The following is a 25,502-nucleotide window of genomic DNA, read 5'->3' as shown; positions in this document are numbered from 1 at the left end:
AAAGTCCGGAAAGTGGAAGGAGCTTGTCCAAGCACGTCCTGCCATGATGTTGGGATGACCGCCCAAAGCCCAAGCAACAAAGGGACGCCATGACTTAGCTTTTATACTAAACTGAGGGCGAGACAGGACTAAAGCTATTCGCTCTGCCTGGGGAAGCCGGGAGTGGACTCAAAAAACAGGAAAGAAACTGAAAGAGTATGGCTCATAGTTAAAAACTGAATTTCTTGGGATGCCTGGGTGGCTCAGTTGGTTAGGTATCCCAACTTCGGCTCAGGTCATCATCTTGCAGTCAGTGAGTTCGAGCCCCACATTGGGCTCTGTGCCGAAAGCTCAGAGCCTGGAGCCTGCTTCAGATTGTGTGTCTCTCTCCCTCTCTGCCCCTCCTCCACCCACATTCTGTCTCTCTCTCAAAAATAAACATTAAAAATTAAAAAAAAACTCTGAGTTTCTTTTTGAAGGTATTCCTGTTATCATTATTATTTTCATCTAGAAAATCTTCCGCGGAGTGGTCTGCTTCTGTTTTTCCCATGCCCAAAGTCATTCAAGTTCATGATGCCTGTAGGAGGTATCAGCTGTCAGTAGGTAGGCATAACCTTTAGAAGATGCCTCTAGCATCTTCCAGAGCCCTAGCAAGGACGGTCCGCGCTGGGACCAGGGCTCTAGGGAAAGCAGGGGAGCCTCGGGTTTCTGCCCCAGTCATGGCCCGAAGAGGGGCGTGGGGCGAGGAGGGTGGGGGACTGGTAGGCACACCAGTTTTCCTTTACTGATAGTGGCTCTCGAACCTGTATTCACTTCGGGACCACCTGGGAGGGCCAGAGATACGCCGATGCCAGCCTGGCACCCACCCCCAGCAAGTGTGAGGGCAGCCTGGCAACGGAGCAGGACTGTGAACACTCTCCAGGCCAGGCTGGTGTGCCCTCAGGGTGAGACCCGCGCTCTCGCCCAGCCTGGGGGCGCGAGGCGAACCCCGTTCTGCTCAGGCGATCCTAGCGGCTGAGCTGTCCCTGGGACGGGAATGTGCTGGAGGGGCCCATGTGACGGCCTGCTTGCCTGGGGACCCTGTGAGTATACAGAAGGAGCGGGTAAGGAGGGCACATCTACAAATAGGAAGACTTGAGAAAAAGGACGCGTGAGAACATTTCTTGAAATTGCACTTACTGGGGCCAAATGATTACTTGTTGAGGAAGCATGTCTTCTGCAAACCAGGAAGCGTGTGTTTTTGTCACAGAATGAAAGAGGATGGCCCTAGAATCTGGCGGAATAGTCACCGTGACACAGAAAGCTGGTGTATTCAGTGCCTCTGTCCAAGGGGTCTTAAAGTCTGAAGTCATGGCTGCACCCCTCCTCCAGCGTCCTGCCCAGGGGACCGTCCCCAGCCAGACTCAAGGGAAGGAGAGGGTCCGTGGAGCTTCACCGGGGAGAATGCCCTGAGTTCCGTTCCCCGAGAAGCTCGCTCTCCTCCCTCTCCCCACACTCAGCACAGACAATTCTCGGCCCTTCCGGAAACACCCTCGCCACTCAGTTTCTTACCAGGGTTTGCACCATATGCGGTCTCTGAAGTCGTAAACTCTTCACAGCTTGGAATACGTCTAAAAGGCCCTCGGCTTTCACTCGTTCCAGAATGTTGCTGAGCGCGATGAATGTACCTGTTCGCCCGGCTCCAGCACTGTGGAGGAAAAGTGCTTAAGGGAGACGATGGGGCTTGCCCGTGGGGACGAGGCGCGGACAGCCTGCAGCCCATCCCCGCACGTCAGCACAGAAGCAATCGCCCCCGAAAATCAGCCAGGTCTGGATTTCTAAAGATCATCTTCGTGGAGCGAGAGTCCGCAAACGTGACATTCCTAAAGCACTCGCCCAGGTACAGCAGACAGGTAGCTCGTGAGTGGGATCAAGACCCGGCACAAGCTTTCAAGCTGCAACTCGTGTAGGCGGGGGGTTCTCCGGGTGTGGTCCCCGGGACCAGCAGCATGAACGCTGCCGGGGAACTTGTCAGAAACGCGAACCCTCCTGCTTCAGGTCTGGGCAGAGGTAACTCGGCCTGGATTCTCCTTCTGTGCGAGGGACCCGCCTTCTGAGAGGCGGTGGCTCACAAGGTGTGATGTTGAGACAGAGGGCGTCCCCTGCCAGGGACGCTTAGGTAAGGGACACTTCCCAGCGATGAAGATCTGGGTCCACTCCACTTAAGACGGTCATTTTCTTGATAAACTGGATAAACCCCGCAAGAGCAGAGCCCAGGCAGCCTTAGGATAGACAAGAGGCCAGGCCCAAAGTGGGCGGGCTCGGCTGGCTCCCCCCAGAGAGCCCTCCAGGCCCCAGAGGCACCCCCACCCCGCCCCACCCCGGGTGGGCTGATTCTCAGGCTCCCGTCCCATTTCAGCGGCCTGTCCCCACATCTGCCCTTGTGGGATTCGTTCGTCTTTGCATCCCTGGTGTCCTACACTCAGTCCGGGTCTGGGGAGGCGGGCACTCGTTTCCAGTTTATTCTCAACGACTTCTACAAAGCCCACAGGAACTGAAACCCGGGGCGTGTGCTCCACCTGCTGGCCAGGCCAGAAGCGCACCCAGGCCCGTCCCAGGCAGAGGGTTCCAATCCCCCCAAGCGAGGCCCGGGCTCTGGTGGCTACAAGGGAGGGGTGGGGTGGGGCAAGCGGCAGCCACGCAAAACGGAAGCCGCGTGTGGAAAAATAAATAGAAGGGCGGCTTCAGAAGCAAATTAGCACCCCTGACAAGGAAAGCACCCCAAACTCCTGCGAGGAAGAGATTTGCTTTGGTGGCCAACCCACCCCCCCCGCCCCCGCTGCTGGCACGGGGAGGGGCTCTGGCATAACCAGAAGTGGGTCAGCACAGAAGGAGGGTGAGCCGGTACGTCTTTAGGTTGGGCCAGATTCACCCTTCCACACTTGTGATGCTGCTAATCAAGGGCCTTGGTGGGGCGCCCAGCTGTCTCCAGGGGCACCCCCAGCCACGTTTCCTTTGGCCTCCCTAGTGCCTGCCTTGGGAGCGGGGCTGGGGTGGGGCTGCAGGCCTTGGGCAGCGATCCCAGCCCGGACATCCTCGAGTGGCTCAAGAAAAGCTTCCTGCCTCGAGGGTGTGCTACAGTGCGGACTTGGCTCCCCAAGCCCAGAGGAGAGGACAGGGAGGGGCGGGCACATCAGCCAGAACCGTCTTTCAAAAGGAAGGCCGGCAGGCGAGGCTCAGGAAGTGGGTCTGTCAGAGCTGTGCCTGGAGGGGTTTTTGAGGACTTAAAAGGCATACGGAAACGTGTGTTTGAGCGGGTTCCCTGACTCCTCCCCCCAAATGCATCCTGCGGGTACAGCAGATGACCTTTCCGCATCCCTGTGACGCTCTCTGTGTACGGGGAAGGTGAAAACTACAGTCCAGGGCAATGACGCCGTTGGGAGCAGTTAAGCGGGCGTAGGGTCTGGCTCGGCCCCACCTGCAGGGGGCGCCCACCTGCAGTGCACAGTGATGGGGTGGTTGCCGGTCTGTTGCTGCTGCTTCTGCACGGCCGCGATGAGGTCGAGCATGCCTTTGCCCTCCGCCGGGATCCCGATCTCGGGCCAACCGTGGAAGTGGAACTGGCGCACCAGTCGGGTCTGCTCCTCCTGGCGGGCCAGGGGCTGCGGGCGGGGAAGGGCGTTCAGTGCCGCCTGGCCACACGACCCTGACCACCGAGGAGCGGGACCCGGGCCCACCCGTCCTCCCGGGGACCCGCGCCAAGGCTTGGGCCCCTCCTGGGGCCTCCGAAGGCCAGCACGGTCCCCACCTGGCGGGCCTGAGGGGCCTGACCAGGCGGTCTGTGGGCTGTGTGCACCCTAAAGGGCAGGGATGCCAGTATTTCCTTCCGAGTAGGGGCAAGACATCCAGAGGATGTTCCCTGGAGCCCCTCGCCAGGGCCCGCCGGATACCTTTATGGGATCCCTGGCGACTTTGCGGGAGACAACACGATCATCTCTTCCTTAAGAAGCCAGGACCCCTCCTGTCCTAGGGGCTCTGAACAAGCCTGGACAGGCCTCTGTGGCTTGATCCACGGCCTTTCCTCCTCCTGCGCCCCCACCACTGCCATTTCTCCCGAAGGCGGAGGTGGTGGCCGTGTGACGCCTCTAGGAGTCGGCCACTCTGCTCCACCATCTCGTGCGGCAAGGAGGCAGGTGACCCCGAGGGTGCGAACGTCGTAGGAGACCTGCCCCTTTGTAACATGGCTCCCTACTCACCGCACTGAATGTGGATCCTAAGGTACCAGTTAGAGGAGGTGGAAGGAGCAGGACATTCTGGTACCATCAGCAGCAGACCCTGAGGAATGCTGCGGTGCCTTCTGTCTACAAGGGTTGGACGCACTCTGGCAACAATACCTGATTGAAAGTGACCAGGAAGTCCCGTATGCTGATGGCTTCGGAAAGCGTGTCGCTTTTTATTTCGATTGTTATTTCGCCGTGAGTCACTGAGCCCTCTGTTGGCCAATACTGGTAGCATTTATCCTTGGGGGTAAAAAATAACATGTTAAGTCTCATAGCAAATAACTTGCTGTTAGCAGTTTGAGGATATGAGGCAGAATCACTCTCAAACCATTTAACGTACTTCATCTGACCAAGTAAGTCACATATGAATACGAATATGAACGCCCGTTAATACCCATTGGCCGAGGGAATCCAGAAACAGACATGCATGTATTTGCAACTCAGATACAGGACATGATGGAAAGAAAAGATTATTCTACAAATGGAGTTGGGAAAATTGGTTTTCCATGCAGGAAAAGCCCTGGGTCCCTGACTCACAACCTACCAAGCTTGATATGAACTGTCCAGCCCTCCTGGAGTCGGGCAGTGCACAACCTACACTACCGTATGCAGTAGGTTTGAGTCTTCATAAAAATAAGCCCGGATGGGTTAATACTTAAAGTTAAAATCAAAACCGTGAAGGCCTTAGGAGAAAATGTCTTTCCATTGTGAGGTGCGCAGAAGGACTCGTTAAGCAAGACCCCGACAGAGCTAACCATCCACGGCGCGAAGACTGCAACATCAGATGGCAACACAGTGAACTTCACTCCATCAACAAACATTCTCAAAAGAGTGAAAAGACATGCCATCAACTGGGACAAGACATCTGCGGTACGTAAAACCCGCCGAGGGTGAGTATCTAGAACATGTAAAGAATTCTTGTAAGTCAAGATAAAAAGAGTCAACAACTCACTAGCAAAACGGGAGAAAGGCATGGCCAGGCGTCTTGCACAGAGGAAAACATCCATCTATACATATATATGAAGCGAGGCTTGACCTCACAGGAATCAGAGAGATGCCAATCAAAGCTACAAAGGGATGACAGGTACTCGTATTCAATCAACAAAAATGAGGATGCCCGACGGTACTAGGGGCGTCGATCGAATATCTCTCTCACACACCGCCAGTGTCCGCTTTGGGAAACGGAACCGCTTGGCAAAGCAGTGAGGAAGTATCTTGGAAACCCAAACTGTCACACGCTCTCCAATGTGGCGTAATGTCCCTCTGGAGTCAGCTCTTCCTTGTGCAGCATGAGACACGAAGGAGAATGTACCGGTAGGTAGCACCATGTGTAAAACAATAACGTGGCATCATCCTAATTCCCATAGCGGGAGAAGGGATAGAGAAGTGGGTTTAGGATGTCCAGTTTGTATAGCGGAACAAAATAGAATCACGATGAATGAACCACAGCGATACGCATCAGGGTAGGAAAGTGTCAAAAGCATCATTCTGAGCGGAAGGAGCAAGTCCCGGCAGAACACGCACTGTAATGATACCCTTTGTATGAAGTTCAAAAGCAGTAGTTGCTTCAGACACACACGTATATGATCTGAAAAGATTTCTGGAAAAAGCAAAGAACACATCCACTAGGATGGCTTTAAAAAGACCAGTGACAAATGTTGGTAGAATGAGGAGTCACTGTAGCCCTTGTCCACTCCCGGCGGGAATTCAAACTGGGGCAGCTGCCGTGCAAGGCAGTCTGCAGTTCTCCAAAATGTTAAGCTGTATGAGTCTGCACGACAGAGTTATGATACGGCCCGGTAGTTCGGCCCCTAGGCGTCTCCCCAAGAGAAGTGAAAACACAGGTCCGTGTCAGAACCTGAACATGAATGTTCCCACCATAATGCGTAACAGCCCAAGAGTGGAAACAACCCAAATGTCCGCCAGCTGACGAACGGATACACAAAATGTGGCCTGTCCTTACAAGGGAATATTATTTGTCAAGAAAAAAAGAGCTTATTCCTGATACAACATGGTTAAACCTTGAAGACATTACACTAAGTGAAAGAACTCGATCACACAAGACATGTTGTAGGAACTCATCTTCATGAAATGTCCAGAAGTGGCAAATTCATGGTGGTTGCAGAAGCTAGAGGAAGAAGGAATGGGGAGTGGCTGTTCTTGGGTGTGGGGTTTCCTCTGGGGGTGACAAAAACGATCTAGAATTAAATAGTGGTGATGTTGCACAACGCTGTGAGTATATTAAAAACTGCAAGGTGCCTGGGTGGCTCGGTTGGTTAAATGTCTGACTCTTGATTTCGGCTGAGGTCATGGTTCTCATGGTTCGAGAGTTTGACCCCCAAGTCGGGCTCTGAGCTGACAGTGCACAGTCGCTTAAGGTTCTCTCTCTCTCTCTCTCTCTCCCTCTCTTTCTGCCCCTCCCCAGCTCGTGCACACACGCTCTCTTTCCCTCAAAATAAATAAATAAAATTTAAAAAATATCGCCGAGCTCTACCCTTTAAAAGGATGAACTGAATAGTATGTGAATTGTGCATCAATGTGCTGTTTCCAAGAAAGCAAAGGAAACACAGATTCAGGGTAGCGGCTCTACCTTGGGTAACGTACAGGTAGATGTACGTCACTGGTAAGGTTTGGCTTTTCAGTCGGACGGTGGGTTCACGAGTATTTACTGTGTCATTCAACAAAAGACACGAGAAGGCCCTGGACGGGTCTCTGGGGAAAGGGAAGCATTTGAGTCATTCGGCCCACCCAGGACAACACCTGTAAGGCACACACATACCAACGCCTACGTCCTTATGTCTCGAAGACAGTTAAGACAGGTTACGTGAAATGCCGGCTAAGAGCGAAAGCCGGTGGGCGGTCATGGCTGAGCAAGAGGGGAGGCTCTTTCGTCTCCAGCCTGGCTCCCTCCCCAGTCCCTGTGGCCTCAGCAGCTGACGGCTGCCACGGGGTGGGACCTGTGGGTGGCGGGGGGCCGCCAGGGGCCCTGTGGGTTCTCGGGAGGCCCCCGCAGGGGGCAGGGCGGCGGGCGTCCCTGACCTGCTCTCGCTCCTGGACCTCCGTCAGCATCACGACCGTGTGGCACTTCCACTCCCAGACCATCCGCCAGAAGTCCTCCACCGTGTGCGCCAGGGGCCCCTGGGTGGCGATGAAATAGTCCTTCTGTCGGTAGCCCTTCAAAGGGGGGACAGAGATTAGAGTCTGACTCCCTTTCCTCCTGGCTCCACCAAGGACAGCGGGGTGCAGGAGAGGCCAGGGCCCGGCCAGGGAAAATGTTCTCCGGCTTCCAGGGCCGGGCTGGGCCCCAGCAAACCACCTGCACGCAGCGACAGCCCGAGACGCCCATTCCCTCTACGACCCAGCCACCTCCTCTGCAGCGCCAGGGGTCGCCTCTGAGCGGGTGGCATGAGCCACGCTGGCCCCGGTCACCTGAGGGAGCACCGGTGACTCTGTTCTCGTGTGTTGCTGTGTTTCAGCTCAGTTAGCATCATGGTGGAGGACTGGGGGCGGGCTTAGAGGAAGTGGATTCAAATCCAGTTCCTCCATGCGGCCCAGGTGACCCCTGGCAACGTTTTCTCATCTGCAAACGGACGTGCTAATGCAGATGTGGCCGCAGCGTCCTTCCCCAACCATTTCTCAGCTCGGTGCACCGTGCGTGGAGACAGGCGATGACGGTCAGCCCGGAGCGCACAACCGCTCCGTCCACGCGGAATGGACAGGAGGGCACAGAGACTGCAGGACAGCCAGCCGTGCAAGGGCCCGTGTGACCCTGGTGCGTATTAGAGACGTCAAAGAAAAAGCGCCGTGCCTCGTAAAGCAAATTCCTTAGCAGTGCACCTGTTACCTCTGTTTCCAAAGTTCATTGTTCGTGTTTTTTGTTTTTTGTTTTTTAGAAGCAAGTAATTCTGCTAACGAAACGGTTGGGATTTCAGGACTCCTTCCTGATCGTGAAAATGAGTTAATGAAGAGTCTGTGATCACGGATGAAGGTCACAGTCACCTTTGCAAAGCACAGCCGGGGCCGCCATACTTACGTCGATAAAGGAGGCGTTGATGTAGTCTGTGTATTCTTGACCCCTTTTCATGGAAAGGATCACCCGATTGAAGTCATCTGCAAAGCAGTGTGATCCCTCAGTCACAGCACAAACACCGCCCTGCCTTGCAAAGCTCACTCTGTGACTACAAGCTTCCAAAACACAAAACTTGTTAATAAAATCGCGAAGTCGAGTCAAGTCCCTGGAAGGTTTACTTTATAAAGTAGGTTAATTAAATTGGCCCAGGAAATTGTGTTTTGGTAGGAAAGCTCTGAAATTACCCCAGTTATCATTTTCGTGTGCCATGAATTGATGTAATTCATACCAAAATATGAGCATTAAAAATACTGCATTTTAGGAGTAAAACGAACGTGGCCTGACAGGTGACCTGGAATTATGGCTACAGCCGCACAGAAGCCAGTGTCTCAGGCCGAAGCAGGCTTCACCCAGCATTCATGCACTTTTTTTTTTTCTAACTTTTTTTTTTACTGTTTATTTTTGAGAGAGAGAGGGAGAGAGAGACAAAGCATGAGCAAGGGAGGGGCAGAGAGAGAGAGGGAGGCACAGAATCCGAAGCAGGCTCCAGGCTCCGAGCTGTCAGCATAGAGCCCGACGCAGGGCTCAAACCCACGGACCGTGACGTCACGACCTGAGCCGAAGCCGGATGCTTAACCGACTGAACCACCCTGGCGCCCCAGCCTTCACGCACTTCTGATTCTCAGCAACCACTAAAGCATGTCGGGAACCCTGAGTCCACATCTGCAGTGAGGTGCTCTCTCTCTCTTCACCCTCTTCCTTCCTTTCCTGTGGTCCCTCTGATCTCTGAGGAGTCTGTTTCTTTGCCTGCGCTCAACAAACATTGGCACCCCTTCCTCTTTCTCCCCCTTACCTGGGACCTCGGGGCAGGCCAGGGTCCCAACTCCATCCCTGCCCATTCCAAGGCCTTTCAGGTCCCCTGGCCTGGAGCAGGGCCCCCTCCTCCATATACAGGCTTAGGGGACTACTGGATGAGATGAGAACCATGCAGCCCCAGAGTCACGACCAGAGCAAATCTCTCCGCTTCCAGGAAGTCCTCCCTCTGTCTTGCCACCTACATCTCGTATCACATGCTGCCCGCCTGACACACAGGACTGTCTGGGTCGCTCACTGCTTCGCAGGTGGGTGTTCTCTCACCTACCCTTGACATAGCCCCCCAGGAGCCCTTAACCCCGGGCCCGGGGGCTGTCCTGCCCTTGGATCCTGGCTTACAGAGGCGGGCAGTCAAAGGATTCTCCCAGCGTGCCAGCCCCAATCCCGTCCTGCCTTGGGGTTTCAATCCCACGGGGCGGCCCCAGGGCTGCCTTACACGGAATGATCTGGATGACTCTGGCCTTCTTCATGTTGGCCGGCAGGTTGCCCGTCCTCATGTCCTCCTTCATGATCCGGACATTGGTCAGTTTCTGCAGTCAAGGAGGACACGGGGTCACAGCTGCAACACGGACTCTCCCGCGCGACTCCCTCAACCCCGGAGCGGCACCCCTGTCAAGGGTGCCTGCTGACCCACAACAACGGCCCGTCTCTGGCCCCGGACGCTTCCCGAATGTTGGGAAATGAGAGCCCACGCGTGACGCGCTCCCCCACACGGGCCCCTGCTCAGCTCTGAAAGCCCCCAAGAATTCTTCCCTCTGCGTCACGGGCGGGAGGGCCACCCTGCTTGTTCCGGGCTCGGGCCAGAGGGGGGTGGGTGATTGAAAGGGGACTCCTTTGGCCGGCTGCCCGCCTTCGCACGTACCCTGAACTCCTCCTCCAGCCCGATCTTGTCGAAGTGGGTGGCGGTGCCGTGCAGCGTCTGCAGGTGGTTTTCCAGAGAGGACACATCCAGCTCAGTGTCCCCGTAGAGGTAGTACTCCAGTAAGGCTTGGTAGATGAACGTGTACTGCATCTGCGGGGAGACCCAGAGCGCCCGTGCCCTCGAGCGTGCCCGGCCACCACTGGCCCGGCCACTGCTCACAGCTCAGCAGCAACCAACTCCACGCTTTGCCAAAGGAGGGAGGTTTGGGAGCAAAAGTCAGATGCACAGCCATTACCAATGACCGCTTATGGCCTTGAGTGAGGACCATATGGCAGCGGGCATTACTGAGCACCTTCTCCCTGCCAGGCACTGTTACCCATGCACCGACAGTCCGGGGGTGGCCAAGGTGTCTGGGTTTGCTCTGTGCAGCTCTCCCCAGGGCGAGGGGCTGGGCTGGGGGAGGGCTACTCACATCTGTTTGAACCATCTGAGGACGCTGGTTGCGGATTCTCGACACGAAGTCGAAGACGTCGACCTTGTGCTCGGCGTGCATCATGTCCATCATGGCATCGATCACTATGAAGGTGCCCGTCCGGCCCACGCCGGCGCTGCCGGGGAAAGGAAAGAGGCCGAGTCGTGAGCCACGGCACCCGCCCCCGCCCGCCAAAGCTGACCTGTGCACCTGGGCCGAAGGACACGCTGCCCTCAACTGGGAGACACAGCCCATCGCTTAACCGAGCCTTTCCCTGGTGAATGAAGAGCAAGTCTACGGGGAGGCCACCAGAGGGCACCACAATCTTCGTAAAATTATCTGACACTGTTCCTCTAATAACTAGACACTGTTGAAAGGCATGTCGAAAAAATCTGTCGTAGTCGTCTCACGTGAGGTTGTAATCGTCCTCTATTACCAAATGCCGTCTTCTTGTTGTGTGTGCAAGTGGATTTTTTCCATCGTCACACTGGAAATGGCTTTTCCAAGTTCGTTATAAAAAGGAGGCTCCCCAGGCTACGTCTGTGCGCTCTTGAGCCAAGGCCAGCCCTCGTGGGAGGCACTGGGTCTCTCTCTGGCGCCCCAGCCCTCCTCCCGCGGCTGGCTGAAGCCAGCTGGCCCTTGGGGTCACAGCTGAGCAGTCTCCTGGCCAGGAAGCTGCCCCACTGGCTTCCTGGGTTTGGGTTTCCTTGTGCCGCCGGGATCCCGGTCCCACCCTCCCCCCGCCCGCCGTCCTAGGTACATCTCCACCAGACAGTGGGGCCATACGTGTTTGTTCCCCGGCCCCCAGGACTCAGTGGGCACAGAGCTGCACTCAGCCAACATCTGCTGAAGGAGGAACCCCCTAGTGACCCAGACTCATCTATGCAGCATGAACCACTCCCTCCAGCCCCTGCAGCATTACCCTCTTTAAAAAAAGAAAAGAAGGAAAGAAAGAAAGAAAGAAAGAAAGAAAGAAAGAAAAGAAAAAAGAAAGAAAGAAGAGAAAAGAAAAAAGAAAGAAAGAAAGAAAGAAAGAAAGAAAAAAGAAGAAAGAAAAGAAAAGAAAAGAAAAAAGAAAGAAAGAAAAAAGAAAGAAAAAAGAAAAGAAAAAAGAAAAAAAGAAAGAAATCTAACAAAAAGACTCACGACTTAATGAGTCAAGTCCCCCACTTTCCCCTTTGGGTGGGTGGGAGACACCACTCTCTCCAGTTCGTCTCCGAAACGGGGCTAGGACAGCGGCGAAGACCGTCCCCCTGGGCAGATCCCCTCATTCAGTGGGGAAAACAGGTGAAACGTGAGAGGTCTTCTGGGAGTCTTAGTTCTTTCTCAGATATGAAGTCAGAGAAAATCATCAGGTGCAGGGCCAGGTGAGACACTACCCAACAGGTATGAGAGGGAGGCCACAAAATAACTCCCTGCAAGGCTGTGAGGGTCCCTGAGCCGCTTACAGGACCCCCCCCCACCTGGCCTGGGGTACATGTGGGAGAAGCCACTTGGTCCCCCATGGAAAGGCTGAGGCCAGCTGACCCGTCCTGGCCGCCTCCGTGGGGACGCTGTTCTCAGGGGGACTCGGGCACAGAATGTCCTATTAAGTGATCAAGAACCAAACGCTGAGGATAAGTGCGTCAGCAAGGATGGCCATCAGGAAGTCAGAGCCCCGGGGTGGGGGCCGTGCATGGCTGAGGAGATCCTGTATGAAAAGGAACTTGGGGGTGGGAAGGTGGAGTCAAGTCCGCCCTGGGTCTCGGGAGCTGACAGCCAGTGTCAGCCTTCTCCCTAACCCTGCTGGCTTCCGGCAGGCCTGCCCTCCTGGCGCGAATTCCTGCCACCACATCACCACCAACAGGCAGGCGCCCAGAACCGCCCATCTGCCCACACCGGCCTCTCAGGGGGCCTCAGCCCAGGAGGGGAAGGATTCCTTCCCCCAGAGAGGAGGGGGCCTTTGGGAAGCCCGAGTCGGAGGGCGCCACTCCTTCCATTTACTGTCCTTTAAAAACCTGGTGGCAAAGACAGAACGTGACAGAAGACAGGAGAACCCGGGAGCCCCAGCAGCTGTGCCAAAGGAACACAGAACCGCAGGGAGACGACCAGGCACTCAAGAGCGAGAGCTGAGCCTCACGGACACGGAGGGCGCCCAGTGCGAAAATAAGACGAACGGCGGACGCACCTGCCCTGGGCACCTGTGGTTGAGGGAGAAGGGAGCAGAGAATGGGCAGTGGTCATTCGCTGAGATGTCACAAGCACGACAGATCTGGAGGGACGGGGACAAAGCAGAACGGAGCCAGCTCCCTGCGGCTGCCCTCCGACCAGACACGGAGGCTGTCTCTTTACCTCCCGCCATCCAGGGCGGAGCGGAGCCACCACCACAGGGAGGGGGGGGGCAGGGAGCCCGCAGCGGCAGGAACGGTCTTGTAGAGCCAATAGGACCTGGATGCAGAGACCCCCTGCCACGGCTTCTCCGGCTGAGGGCGTCGGCCCCCGGGGCCCGGGGACAGGCTACTGGGGAAGCACCCGCCGTCCCTGCTACGGCCGGGCCCTGGATCTCTGACGGCCCCTCCGGCCAGGCTTGTTCCCGCCTCCTGGAGGGCGGGCCCTGCTCACTGGGGCGTCGTGGGGATCGTATTTGTTTTCGGCTGTCAGAGCCAGGTTCGTTCTGAGTATCTTGGCACTGACGAGGGACAAAGGGGACGAGGGACGAAAGGCACCTGCACACAGTGATACAGATGCTTGGAACCGGCCACACCGGAGTTCGGCAGAAGCGGCACATAGACTCAGTCTCACGAAGCCTGGGCAAGAACGGGAGCGGCTGACGGGACCCCCAGCTGCGGCCACACGGCATGGGCCTCCACCCCTTCCCCTCTCCAGGGCACCTGCTGGGAGGAGCTCGTAGGCCGGCAGGTGTAATCCCAAGGATGCCACCTCACTCGACGCACAGATGCTCCAACGTCCCTCAGCTCCCAAGCGGCAGGTCCAGGAGTCTATCCCTGGCCGGATGACAGGGGCCTCCCCTTTGGCCCCCAAACTGTCTTCAGGTTCTAACTGAGCACCCACCGGGAGGATGGGGAGTTTGGCCTGGAGCACTGCTCACCACTGTGCCTTTGTCTTCAAAAGCAGAAAGGGCACAAGCCAGTCAACCAACCCGAAGTCCGAGGCCTTTTCTCATACGTGACTTTCTGCACCAGTGGCCACGCTGGGCAGGCAGACATAAGCCCCAGAGGGAGTTAGCCCACCCTCAGAGTCGAGTCCCGGGCCCCTCCAGGACTGTCCCTCCCACTGCAGACCAGGAGATCGCAGCTGGGAGGGGGGACGCCCCGCCCTGGACAGCTGCTCCTGGCCACTATTGGCTGTTCCTGGGCCACGGCCCCCAGCCCCTCTGAGCCTCGCGCACTCATGTAGAAAGACTTGGGGGGGGGGGCTCTCCATAGAAGCATGGTTTCCATCTCTGTCCCCAGAGGTGACCTGGGGTCTAGGGGGGCAGTGAACCTGCCGGAGCCCCAGGAGCACTATCAACCTGGCCCCTCGGCTTTTGTCTGTTTTAAGAATTGGGGATCCCCCTCAGACGCTGCTGACGGACGGGTCCTGCTGTCACAGAGTGGGCTGAACGTCCCTCTGGCTCTCACCCCCAGGGATCCCCCAAGCTGTCACTAGTAATTGCGTTCACAGCGGGCAGGGGGGCGCTTTCACTACGCCCCTACCTGTCCTTCTGCCCACCGTGGGGCCGGCCCAGCCACGAGGGCGAGTCCTCCGGGGGCCCCGGCCTGACATACCTGCAGTGGACCACTATGGGCCCGGCATGGGCAGGGTTGAGGGCCTTCACTTTCTTCAGGAACTTCAGCATCCCGATGGGGGTGAAAGGCACTCCAAAGTCGGGCCAGCTGGTGAAGTGCAGCTGCGAGACCAGCCGCGGGGCTTTGCAGCCATCTGGGAGCTGCTGCGGAGAAGGGGGACACGTGAGTGGGGGAACAGCGCCCGCGCCTCCCCCAGCATCACGTCCTGAGGATGCTCGCCACCCCCACCCCTGCCATCTAGGCCCCGGGCCGCAGTGGGTCCACCTGCAGCATGATGGCTGCTCGCGGGGTCCGCACAGCAGGGCCCACGGCACCCGGCCCAGGCCCCCGGCAGCCAGACGCATCCCTGAAGCCGACCCTGGAGTTCACAGACCCCACTCATGAGCGGGGAGGCCACATCGGGGTCTGCCTGCGTAACTGCCAGCGGCAAACACTTTCGCTCCCCAGAGGCTCAAGATTGAGGGGAAAGATGTGGCTGGCCCGTTACGGGAGACCCCACCCCACCAGCCCCGCTCAGAGCCTCTCAGGCTTCCTCCCCACCAAAGGCCCATGGGTGCGGTTCTCTGGCCGGATCATGGAAGGCTGGATAGTGTGTGTGTGGAAGTGCCTGTGTGTGTGTGTGTGTGTGTGCGCGCGTGTCAGTGTGTCCGGGAGGGACACAAGCAGGGGAGAGCAAACACCATCACCATCAAGCTCATCCTCTTCCCTTCTTTGCTGTGGCTTCTAGGAACCTCAGACTCCTATTCTGCCATCTGACTATGCCAATCCCTCCACCTTTGACTCCTGATTGCACGATCTTCTGGTTTTCATATATCTCAAATCTCTATTTCATCTGCTTTGTCCACAGGCATCTGTGCCTTACATTTTTCTAGGCAGGGATGGAGTAGGGACAAGCAGGAAATAAAGGCAAAAAACACTGAGCAGGTGACAGATCAACTTTTGAGACTGTTAAACAAAAAAACACCTCACTTCATCACTTCAGTGTGTGACATGACATCATGCGACTGAGTGGGGGACCCCAAACCCCGTGCCCCCATGCAAGTGACCCGCCTTCCTCCACCCAAAACAGTGACTGAGGCCCACGAGCATCTAGAGCTGTCTGAAGACTAGGGGTGCACCTGTCTCCTCCCCTGTAGACCCGACCTAGTCCACGAAAGCCCAACCCCCCCACCCCCACCCCCGCACTTCCTCCCGACTCAGCCCCCCCTCGGCCAGAGCTGCTCCAACACTGCAGGGAGGCTGTGGTGGGGGCGAGGCTCTTCATGCTAAAAATAATGACACGTGTATTTATTCTTGACCCTGCTCTCTCGAAGGGTTGCCTTTCCAGAAAGTTGGTAACTCAGAACGCCTACCGACTGTATGCAGAACTTCCGGATGGTGTAGTCGACCAGAACCACACAGTCCTCCACGCACACACGGATGTTTCCGTAGGTCCAGCATCCCTGGTCCGGCCAGTACTGATAGCATTTCTCCTACGTGGGACAGTTGAAGAGAAAGAAATAGGTCTGGAGCGCCCGGGTGGCTCAGGCAGTTGAGTGTCTGACTCTTGGTTTCGGCTCAGGTCATGTCACGGTTTGTGGAATCGAGCTCTGTGTTGGCCTCTGTGCGAGGAGCCTGCTTGGGACTCTCTCTCTCCCTCTCTCTCTCTCTGCCCCTTCCCCGTTCACGCATGCCCGTGTACATGCTCTCTCTCTCTCTGCCCCTCCCCTGCTCATGCACATGCACTCTCTCTCTCGCTGTCAAAATAAATAAATAAACTTTAAGAAACAGTTAATAAGTCTGTGTGTGCCCTTCAGGCACGTCAGCGCCCTCATCCCCCCACCCCCCCCATCAACACAGGGCCTCCTCACACACACCAGGTTCCCTCAGACAGTTCCGGAGCTGGGAAAGAGCACTAGGAGGTGTGGAAGCTGGGAGACTGAGGCCACAAAACAGCCCTGAGCCTATACCTGGGCCCCTGTCTGCTTTCGACACCAACAGAGGCTGGGCCTCACGGGAGGACGGCGTGTCCCCAAACGCTTCCCACTGGACCCAGCAGGGTGTCCTTCGGCTCACGGCGGACAAAGCTGGCCAGCCCACCGCGGAAGAGGGGTCAGCTTAACGCTCCCCACTTATCTCCGCCTAGGACAAGGCAGATGCAGAAATCTGCAGAGGACGGGCACCCCGCCACGCAGAGCCCCACCTCTTTACCTTCCCTCCCTCGGAGCTACGAATGGCTCCATCCGGGGACAGAGCGCAAGAGGCCTAAAGGGCAACAGTCTTCCGTGAACACGGGGCGCAGGAGTGTGTGAGGACCCACCTGTGGGGGCCCAGATGTGCTCAACAAGCCTTCTAAACGTCGGACAGACAGGGTGCCTGGGTGGCTCAGTCAATTAGACACCCGACCTCGGCTCAGGGCATGATCGCACGGTTCGTGGGTTCGAGCCCCGCGTCGGGCTCCGGGCCGACAGCTCGGAGCCTGGAGCCTGCTTCGGATTCTGTGTGTGTGTGTCTCTCTCTCTGCCCCTCCCCCACTCACACTCTATCTCTTTCTCTCTCTCAAAAATAAACATCAGACAGTTTATTCTGGAAGCTGCCCACGAGTGGCACAGCTAATAAGTCACGAGGATTAATAGTCTTATGAAAAAAGGCAGCCTGGCACTTACCAGGCCCAGCATTTATATTACGACACTGTAGGACAACTTCCCCTCCCTACTCCAGGGCATCTCTGAGGTGCCTTGAAGAGAAGCAGTTACCCAAAAGTGCTAATCTAGGCCAGTCCTGGCTTCCTGGGGACCCTCCAGGACCTCCTGAGATTCTCCCCTTGAAAGACTCTGGCCCGGGGCCTGAGGGCTGGTTCCGAGGCCCCCACAGGGCTGTGGGTGTGGACACTTCTCCACCCTCTGACCTCTGGTCTCACCCGACGCCCAAGGTGCCCTCCCTCCAGTCAGATCACGAGATGTCAGAGCAACCGCATTTCACAACGTTCAGCCAAGATGTTGAAGCCGGGAGACAATAAGAGAAGGGTAAGCACTTAAGAAAAGGGAACTCTACTGAGAAATGGTCTCATCTGAAATGGTCAAAATCAAGATACAGAAGAGGCCGGCTCTGAGTCACAAAAATGGAAAAATCCAGTAGGAGGCTTCAGAGAAAGATCGGAGATAAACGTCGAGTAACATGACGGCGGGCGGGGGGAGGGGGGTGCAGAGGGGGGGTGTCTGAGTCTCCCTGGGTCGCATGTGTGTAAACAAGCCCCCTCCCCCACCCCCTTGCAAGTGGCAGCAGTGGGGCCATGGGTCCCAGGGGACCCGGGGCTCCCCGCAAAGCTTTGGGGGCCGGGCCCTGCCAAGGCATCTGCTGAGAGTGTGGGAAGGGTTCAGGGCTCCTGCCTGGAACCCCCCGTCTCCTGTCACTCTTTCCATCCACAGGACAGGATTCGCCCCACGAGAGTGACCCTCTCCAGCTCTGTCCCAACCGCCCTGGTAACAAAACAAAAACTCCATCCTACTCAACCGGAAACAGTGACTGGAGGCTTTTTCCTGTGCTTTTTGGAAGACATAAAACAAACCAGTGATGGTGGCACGGGGGGAGGGGAGGATTCTGCCTGAGGGTCAGTGTCTGCCTAGGGCCTCAGCTGAGCTGTCCCAGCAGGCCGCCTACTTCCATCCCGGGGGGCAGCCCTTCCCCTTCCCCTTCCCCTTCGCCCAGCTGCCTGGGGGTCCCCTGCAACTGTGCGAAGACAGGGCCAGGGTGGAGACCAGCACCGCGTGGGGACACGGCAGGCCCAGACAGGGACCAGGAGGACAGACGTCTCCCACCACACAGAGCCTTCCTCGCCCCCGGCCAGCCCCCCCTTGTTCTGGGCCTCAAGCTGGAACATGCTAGAACAGCGTCCCCCTGTCTGGCAAGCCTCCTTCTAGCTGGTTCTTTCATGCTGGTGAAAACTCACTTCTGAAAACCCAGGCCCTGCTTTCAGCAGAGAAACCCTCCCCGGGCCGCCTGCCTCAGTCAGTCACCGGAGACCCCAGTCCGAGACCCCAGCCCAGTTCCCTGTCCCATTGCCAGCGGTTCTGGGGGCACTCGAGGTGCGAGCCCAGCCGAGCACTCCTGGCTTTATGATCACCTCGCCCTGCCCCCGGAGCCTCTCTCGGGCTGGATTCGGTCAAGTTCCCTCCAGCCTTTCAGACATGGTGCCACTCCTGCCCCCACCCTGACCTACACCCAAGGGGGACTGCTCCTCCCTCTGGGGTCCCCTCCTTCCTGCTCTAGAAACCACCATCACACCTTGCTCTGCCTTATGCAATACGGGTCTGTGCCCCTTAGGTAAAAAGTCAATGGCTGGAAGGCAGGAGAATGGCTCCACGTGCCCCACCCCCCTTCCCCAGTGCCCCAGCCGCAGACCCTGAAGCCCCGCCCCCCCAGTGCCCCAGCCCCAGATGCCCCGCCCCTCCAGTGCCCCAGCCCCAGATGCCCCGCCCCTTCCCAGTGCCCCAGATGCCCCGCCCCCTCCCAGTGCCCCAGCCCCTGAAGCCCTGCCCCCTCCCTCCCCGTGCCCCAGCCCCAGATGCCCCACCCCCCCAGTGCCCCAGCCCCAGATGTCCCACCCCTTCCCAGTGCCCCAGATGCCCCGCCCCCTCCCAGTGCCCCAGCCCCAGCCCCTGAAGCCCCGCCCCCCCCCCCCCCCCCCAGTGCCCCAGGCCCAGGCCCCTAAGTCCTTGTCTGCCTGGCTCACTTGGCCCTCCCTGCTCATCAGCCTTTTACTCTCCGTTATTTTTTATGTCACCTCCTGACACAGTTTATGTTTATTTGCTTTCTGTTTGGCGCCTGCCCCTCCCAGCGGCACTTAAATCACAGGAGGCGGGGTTTGTGTGCTGCCCCCTGCACACTCCCCTGCGGCCGCCTGTCCCGCAGAGCAGACCAGGAGGAGTATCTGTCCCCTTGGGACGTGGATCCGCTTGACCTTCTTTATAGAGGCTTCAAGTTCCTCTGGTGTCCGTGCATTACGTTTTCAATTAGAAGTAGCTAATTAAATCCACATTCCTTCAATACACCTTGTGTTTCAAGTACAGTTCTCTAGTCTGGATAATAAGCAGGAAATCCACTTTTATTGGTCGGCCGAGGCCCACCGGAGCGCATGCCCAGCACGCTGAGCCTCTGAGTGCTGAGCCGCACACGGCAGGCTGGGGCTGGGGGGGGGGGGGGGGCTCTCGGCTGAAGAAAGAACTAACCCTGTGACATTTGCGTGTCGCCGTCTAGAGCAGTGAGATGCTCGGAACACAGAATATTTGTTTCGCGATAAAAATGCTGTGAGCCCCTCGTGTTTTTTTTTTGTTTTTTTTTTTTGTCTTCTTCTGCAGCGATAAGAAGGGAGAGGGATAGGAAAAGGATGTGGTGAGCACACCCCCAGCCAAGCCCCAGAAGCTTAAAGAGTAGAGTCTGTGAGTCAGAAGGCTGGGCTCACCTCCTTCCTTTCTTTCAGGTTCGTCAACATGACAATGGTTGCAGACTTCTGTTCCCAGATCATTCTCCAGAAGTCATTAACTGTCTCCTGTTTAGGGCCTGTATGCAGAGGAGGAGCCCAAAGTCAGACCCGAAGAGGGTCTCTGGCCCCTGTCACCCTGGCCTTGGGGCCCTGGGACCGGGCTCCTCCCAGGCACAGAAGGGCCGGCTGGCCCACCGGGAAGGGGTGCGGCCTCCCCGCCCCACCGCCCCACACCCCTGGCCACCCCCTGGGGCTGGGATGTCCTTGGGGAGGCACACAGCAGCGTCCAGGGGGCGACCCCATTCACAGGCAATCACGGGTATTCAGATGAGGCTCGGGTCTGAGCCTGCCTGTCCAGAGTGCCGTGCGGCCGCTCAGGGGGCCCCTCAAAGCCTCGGCACGCCAGCACCCGCTCCAGAACTGCACGAGGGTCTGTGTGTGCGCGACAGACAGACGCAGACGGAGACGCAGACGGGCTGCGGGCCGACCCACTCACCCTCCACGCCAACCCCCTTCCCTCATCTCTCAGCTGCCCTCGCAGCTGGCGATGATTCAGTGCCGTCCAGCGGGGTGTGGGCTGAGGTTCCTGGGGAGCGGTCTGAACCAAAGACAAAGCGTCCCCAGAAGAAAGTCCTCTGCCCTTCGCCCTCCTTCCGGCCTGAATGCAGACACAGTGCCTGGAGACGCAGCCATTTTGTGACCCCGAGGCAGACAGTGACATGCCACGGAGAGCGGAGCAAGAAGGTCAAGAGGTCCCTCTCCTTTGAGCCACTGCCTGGGCCCCGGGCTGCCCCCCCTTCTTACGGGAGAGAGCCTCCTCTATCTGTGTCAGCTGATGTCTGTCGGGTTCTCTGACGCTGCACTCTGGGTGTATGCGTCTGTGTGCTTCCCTATTTCCTAAGAAGTGTACACTTTTAATAAGCTCTCAAGTGATTCCGACGTGCGCTGAATTTGGGGACCTGTTGTCGGAAAGACTGTCGCCTGCGAGGGAGGAAGCCCACGAAAGCCGCTGTGGGCTCCACGTCCCCAGCCACCTCTGGGCTGACGGATGGTAGGTCAGACCTCGTCCGTGCAAAGTGGATCGTGTGCGAGCTGAAGGGCGCGCGCGAGGCGCCCTGGGGGTTAAGGCCTTGATCTGATAAGCGACTCCCTCCCTTCCCCACCCGCCTGGAAACAACCACAACTGGGAGCCACACCCGAGCTCGGCCAGCTGAGAGAGGTTCAGGGTTGTCTAATGAAAGAATCAGCACGTTCAAATGATAACCGTTAACCTACTGGGTGCCCTGTCTTTGCACCATGCATGTGAGGGAACAGGCATGTGTCTGTCTGTCTGTCTGTCTGTCTACACGCATGCTTTGCGTGGATGTACGTCCAACGTGCCGGCTACACCTACAGTTATAAGTGATGACACCCTCCCCTGGCTGCCCGACCGCGGAAGGGGGACCTGGGTTCTCAGGGGCTCCAACTCGTCTGTTCTTTTGAAGCTCTGTTTGTACAACACGCTTCATCATCTCGTGGGGCAGAGCTTTGCGAACGAAGGCACAGAATGACCCGAGAAGGCTTGCTGAGAGGCAGATGTGAACGTAGCACGTCTGAGCAGCTCCCAGGACATGCTGACACTCGGGGTCAATGGAGCGCCAGCCTCGAATCGCAAGGCTCTGTGAGATTCGGGACACCCCTGCGTGGCCCGTGCTCAGGGACAGCTTGGACAGACTGCAAACAGGCAACACAGACGGGGCGGTACAGGAAGCCCTGGGGAAGCCTCGGGATTCCTGGCAGCAGATAAGGACCAGGTAGCCTCCCGCGTCATGTTACCAAAATCCCGTTTTGAAAAGAACAGCAAGAAGCTTACCTTGAGCCGCTATGAATTTATTCTTCTCCTTGTAACCCTAGAAACATAAAATCAGGTTTGTAATTCTTCCTCGTTTTCTTGGCTGAAGGCGTTTGCTGTTGTTGTTTGGAAAGCAACGCGTATCAACCACGAGAAAGTTGGAAAACACAGAAAGAAGAAGAAAACTCACTAGTCCTTTCGGAGCCAGTGCTACTTTTGTTGGCCCCGCCGTAGATTTTTCCTGTGAATACTTTCCCAGTCGCACACGCACACACACAAGCAGACACACGTTCAGATGCTTTTAACTGGTAAGTACAAATTCTCCTATGTTGTATTTTATGATAATTTTATAATTTATATTAACCGATATTTTAAGGTTCACTTAAGGTGAATGCTTAAATCTTTTTTCTTTATGTTTATTTTTGAGAGAGAGAGAGAGACAGAGACAGAGAGAGGGAGAGAGATAGACTGTGACCTGGGGAGGGGCAGAGAGAAGAGAGAGACACAGAATCTGAAGCAGCCTCCAGGCTCTGAGCTGTCAGCACAGAGCTGGACGCGGGGCTCGAACTCACGAACTGTTACATCATGACTGGAGCCGAATTCGGGTGCTTAACCAACTGAGCCGCCCGGGTGCCCCAATTAAAATGAATTCTTAATCCATTGCATTATGGTTTTACCATAGTTTGTTTAACTGCTCCCTCTTGTCCTATTTGGTCAGTAATGTAACGAATGCTGTAACAAACATCTTTGTGCTTATCTGTTTCTTGAAAATGAATCCCCAGACAGATGCTAATTCAAAAGCCCCGGGCGACTCTGTGCTCTCTGTGCTGTGGCCAAGCTGCCCAGGAAGGTTGTGACCCGGCCCCAGAGAGGAAAGTCACGATTCACACTGAGTCCCCAAATGGTGCAGGTGTGTGCATCAGGCCGGGCCGGGGACAGGAAAACGGCAGACTTACATCTATGTACGAAGCATTAATATAGTCTGAACAGGGGGCTCCATCCACTTGGCTCAGAATCACCCTGGAATGATCATCTGTTTAGAAGAAAACAAAAAACCATGATATCAGGATAAGGAAATCACACCTGCCATACGTTTCTTCCATCTACAGCATTAAACACGGCACCTGACACGACCGGGTCTTGCGTGGCGATCACCGGGACAGAGGACGCGTCCTTTTCAATGTCCTCATGAGACCCTCTGTGTCATGAGGATGGGAATACACCTGTTTCACTGAATGAGCACTGCATCTCAGCACTGAGGACAGTGCCCGGCCCTAACCAGGTGTCCGGTAAGACCTGTGGGCTGACAGCAGAGGCATGAATTTCAGCGTCCAGGAGTGGGGGCTGCTGGGCCTCACATAGAAACAGAACAGCAGCATGTGCTGGGGCCCTGCAGTGAGATCACCATATTCTCCGAAACCCCAGCTGGGCCCCCGTCTTAACAAGGCCCTTGCGCACTGAGGAGAGCCCCGGACGGAAGGGCTGGGGTCCACGCTCCCGGGCTTTCCAGGGAAGGGACAAGCCGACTCCACACCCCGATCCCCATCCTTCCAGTCGGTCCTAGGGCTGGAAGGTGGGCAGAACTCACGCTGACCTGAGCTGGGCCTGGCGGGCCACCTGCCTGGAAGATTCTGGCCTGTTGTACAAGCAACTCTCTAGTGAGGGGGCTGACCACAGAGAGCTCTGTGTGGGTGTGTGATGTGTGCTTCCTCTGTGTGGGGGCGGGTGGTGTGCAGGTGTGCGTGGTAGGTGGGGGTGCGGTGTGTGTTTTCTCTGTGTGAGTGGGTCTGGCGTGTATGTGTTTGTGGAGGGTGTGTGTGTGTGTGTGTGTGCGCACATTTGGGGAAGTTTCAACCAGGGCCCCCACTGTGACCTTGGTGGGTCCTTGTCACTCCTGCCTTCATGGCCCCTTCCTCCATAAAAGAAAAAAGTAAACATTTTATTTTACAACTGTGTTATTAGTTAGTATAAAGCTTACCGTAACCAGACTGGACTATGGTGGTGTTTTTGTTTTTGTTTTTCTGATTTTAAAGGAAATCAGATGGTGTCATGGGCCCTTCAAAGTATCATGGCCCCGGGCCTGGGTCTCCTACTTCTAGCTGCACAACAGCTATCGGAAATACTGAGGATGGATGGCCAGACCGGGCCCAGGGCCAGGGTCAAGAGTCAAAGCTGCTCCCGGGGTGGTTCACACCACCCCGGGCACGGGGCTTGGGACAGAGTGAGCACTCCGTATGTATTTACTGCGTTCTATCGTCCTCCTTTGTCCTGCTTTACCCCCTGCTTGTCCCCACAGGTCTGAAACTGAGACGTGCGTGTTTGCGGGGTGGGTCTGCGGCAAAGGAGCTGTTGTCTTCCGCATTCTTGGAAGGCGCTGCTGACCTCAGACACCTGTTGACTAGACACGGTATCACTGGGCCCGATCTATCCTGCCCCCAGCAGCAGAGGCCACTGAGGCTTTCAGGGAAAGTCATGGCTCGTATGGGGCAGCCAGGGTGTCAAACCCCAAACGTACAGCCCGATGGCCTCCTCTACGACACCCTCCTGCTCAGGGGCTGACAGCCCTAAAGCAGATATGGCTCTGGCCGAGCATGTGTAAAGCCAGTTGAAAGTAATTTGGAACCGTTTACGCTTTGAGAACAGCTATAGAAAGCCGAGGGTAGAAAATAGCCTTCTGGTTAGATTTAGAACCTTGCAGTTTCGGAGAGCTTCCTGTCTTTTTATTCTGAAAGTCACACTTCACTCTCAAAACATTATATTTTGAAATTACTGGCTGTTGCTGTTTTTTTTTCCAGAGTAGAGGATGCTGTCTCCCTACCAGTCACCAAGCTTTTCCGAAGCCCAGCCTCATGGACACGCCAGGCATCTTGTTCTCTGTCATCCAAGCTCCCTAGAGCCATTTCCATGCCTGGGTCGAGGGGTTTCTTAAAAATCTAGTAAATTTAGGGGTGCCTGAGTGGCTCAGTCGGTTAACCAGCAGACTCTTGATTTCAGCTCAGGTCATGATCTCACAGTTTGTGAGATTGAGCCCCACATCAGGCTCTGTACTGTCTGCTTGGGATTCTTTCTCTCTCTTTCTCTCTGCCCCTCCCCCGCTCGCTCATGAGCACTCTCTCGCTCTCTCTCGTTCTCTCTCTCTCTCAAAATAAATAAACTAACTTTCAAAGAATTTTAAATAAGGGTTTTAGTGAGTAAGAGGCAAATGGGGGCAGGACCCTAGAAAAGTGCTGGGGCTGGGTAGGTAGGTCCTCAACAGATACATTCAGTAAGTCAATGCATAAATTACATTAATTAACGAAGCTAATTAGTCAAACTAATAGTAGATAATAATGCTAATTTGCAAATATCCCAATTTTTATTTGACACAAAATATTCCAAAGATCCCAAGCCTCCCCCCACGGTTCTCCTCTCCCTCGAGCTGCTCCAACCAAGCGGCTTGCCTCCCTCCTTCTCTGATAACCCACCCCAGATCCAGCAGTAAGCCCTCCCGATTGGACCCCCACTGCGTGTCCAGAGTCTAACCCTGGCCCAAGCCCCTCCTCACTGCACAGCTTCGTGTCCCATCTCCTTGCGGCTCCCTTGGCTGCCTACGCAAATATGTTTTAGCCGAAAGACTATTTGGTTAATTTCTCATCGTAGTTGGATCATAGTCTTATAGGGGCCTTTGGAAAAAAAAAAAAAGAGGTGTCAATCCTATGCTTGTAAAGTGCAAAAGAATTATTTCTATTAAGTGCTAAGAGTCCAGAGACCACACCAATTGGGCGGACCACAGCTTCTCGTGCCTCTGAAGAGACGGACTTAATTCCAATCCTAAAAATGCAACCAAGTGGACTGAGGCCCACTGCACAGGCTGGCTCGCTTGCTTCCACGGAGGCTCTGTCTGAGAACGGGGAGATTCTCTGGCCTGG

The 25,502-nt window shown here is 56.2% G+C and overlaps 1 protein-coding gene and 1 long non-coding RNA gene across 5 annotated transcripts in view; one reads left to right on the top strand and one right to left on the bottom strand.

Annotated features, from left to right (window-relative positions):
- The window catches only part of PTPRE (protein tyrosine phosphatase receptor type E), a 45,353-nt gene that overhangs the window by 4,044 nt on the left and 15,807 nt on the right, over positions 1–25,502 (bottom strand). For 2 of the 3 annotated variants that reach the window (XM_047073609.1, XM_047073611.1), the window contains 13 exons: positions 22,551–22,627; positions 21,616–21,652; positions 19,743–19,840; positions 15,655–15,774; positions 14,282–14,445; positions 10,515–10,650; positions 10,043–10,192; positions 9,617–9,710; positions 8,272–8,348; positions 7,278–7,412; positions 4,353–4,478; positions 3,454–3,620; positions 1,531–1,666 (listed from right to left, as the gene is read on the bottom strand). In XM_047073609.1, the coding sequence (XP_046929565.1) occupies positions 1,531–1,666; positions 3,454–3,620; positions 4,353–4,478; positions 7,278–7,412; positions 8,272–8,348; positions 9,617–9,710; positions 10,043–10,192; positions 10,515–10,650; positions 14,282–14,445; positions 15,655–15,774; positions 19,743–19,840; positions 21,616–21,652; positions 22,551–22,627 (1,517 nt within the window). The remainder of the gene's footprint in view (positions 1–1,530; positions 1,667–3,453; positions 3,621–4,352; positions 4,479–7,277; positions 7,413–8,271; positions 8,349–9,616; positions 9,711–10,042; positions 10,193–10,514; positions 10,651–14,281; positions 14,446–15,654; positions 15,775–19,742; positions 19,841–21,615; positions 21,653–22,550; positions 22,628–25,502) is intronic. The other variant, XM_047073610.1, reaches the window with a different exon arrangement.
- LOC124507229 (uncharacterized) lies at positions 21,351–24,598 on the top strand. 2 transcript variants are annotated; one of them, XR_006960963.1, is made up of 3 exons: positions 21,351–21,556; positions 21,704–21,902; positions 22,704–24,598. It is a non-coding gene; the product is annotated as an uncharacterized LOC124507229 (long non-coding RNA). The 2 variants fall into 2 exon arrangements; XR_006960962.1 differs by having other exon boundaries at positions 21,351–21,902; positions 22,704–23,826; positions 24,390–24,598.

This window comes from Lynx rufus, unplaced genomic scaffold (genome assembly GCF_022079265.1).
Source record: "Lynx rufus isolate CCGP_SWC_20201006 ecotype Redwood Valley unplaced genomic scaffold, mLynRuf1.p SCAF_11, whole genome shotgun sequence".
In the NCBI taxonomy this organism is placed as follows: domain Eukaryota; kingdom Metazoa; phylum Chordata; class Mammalia; order Carnivora; family Felidae; genus Lynx; species Lynx rufus.
Note: the sequence above shows the minus strand (reverse complement) of the source record. Positions and strands in the feature narration are given on the sequence as shown.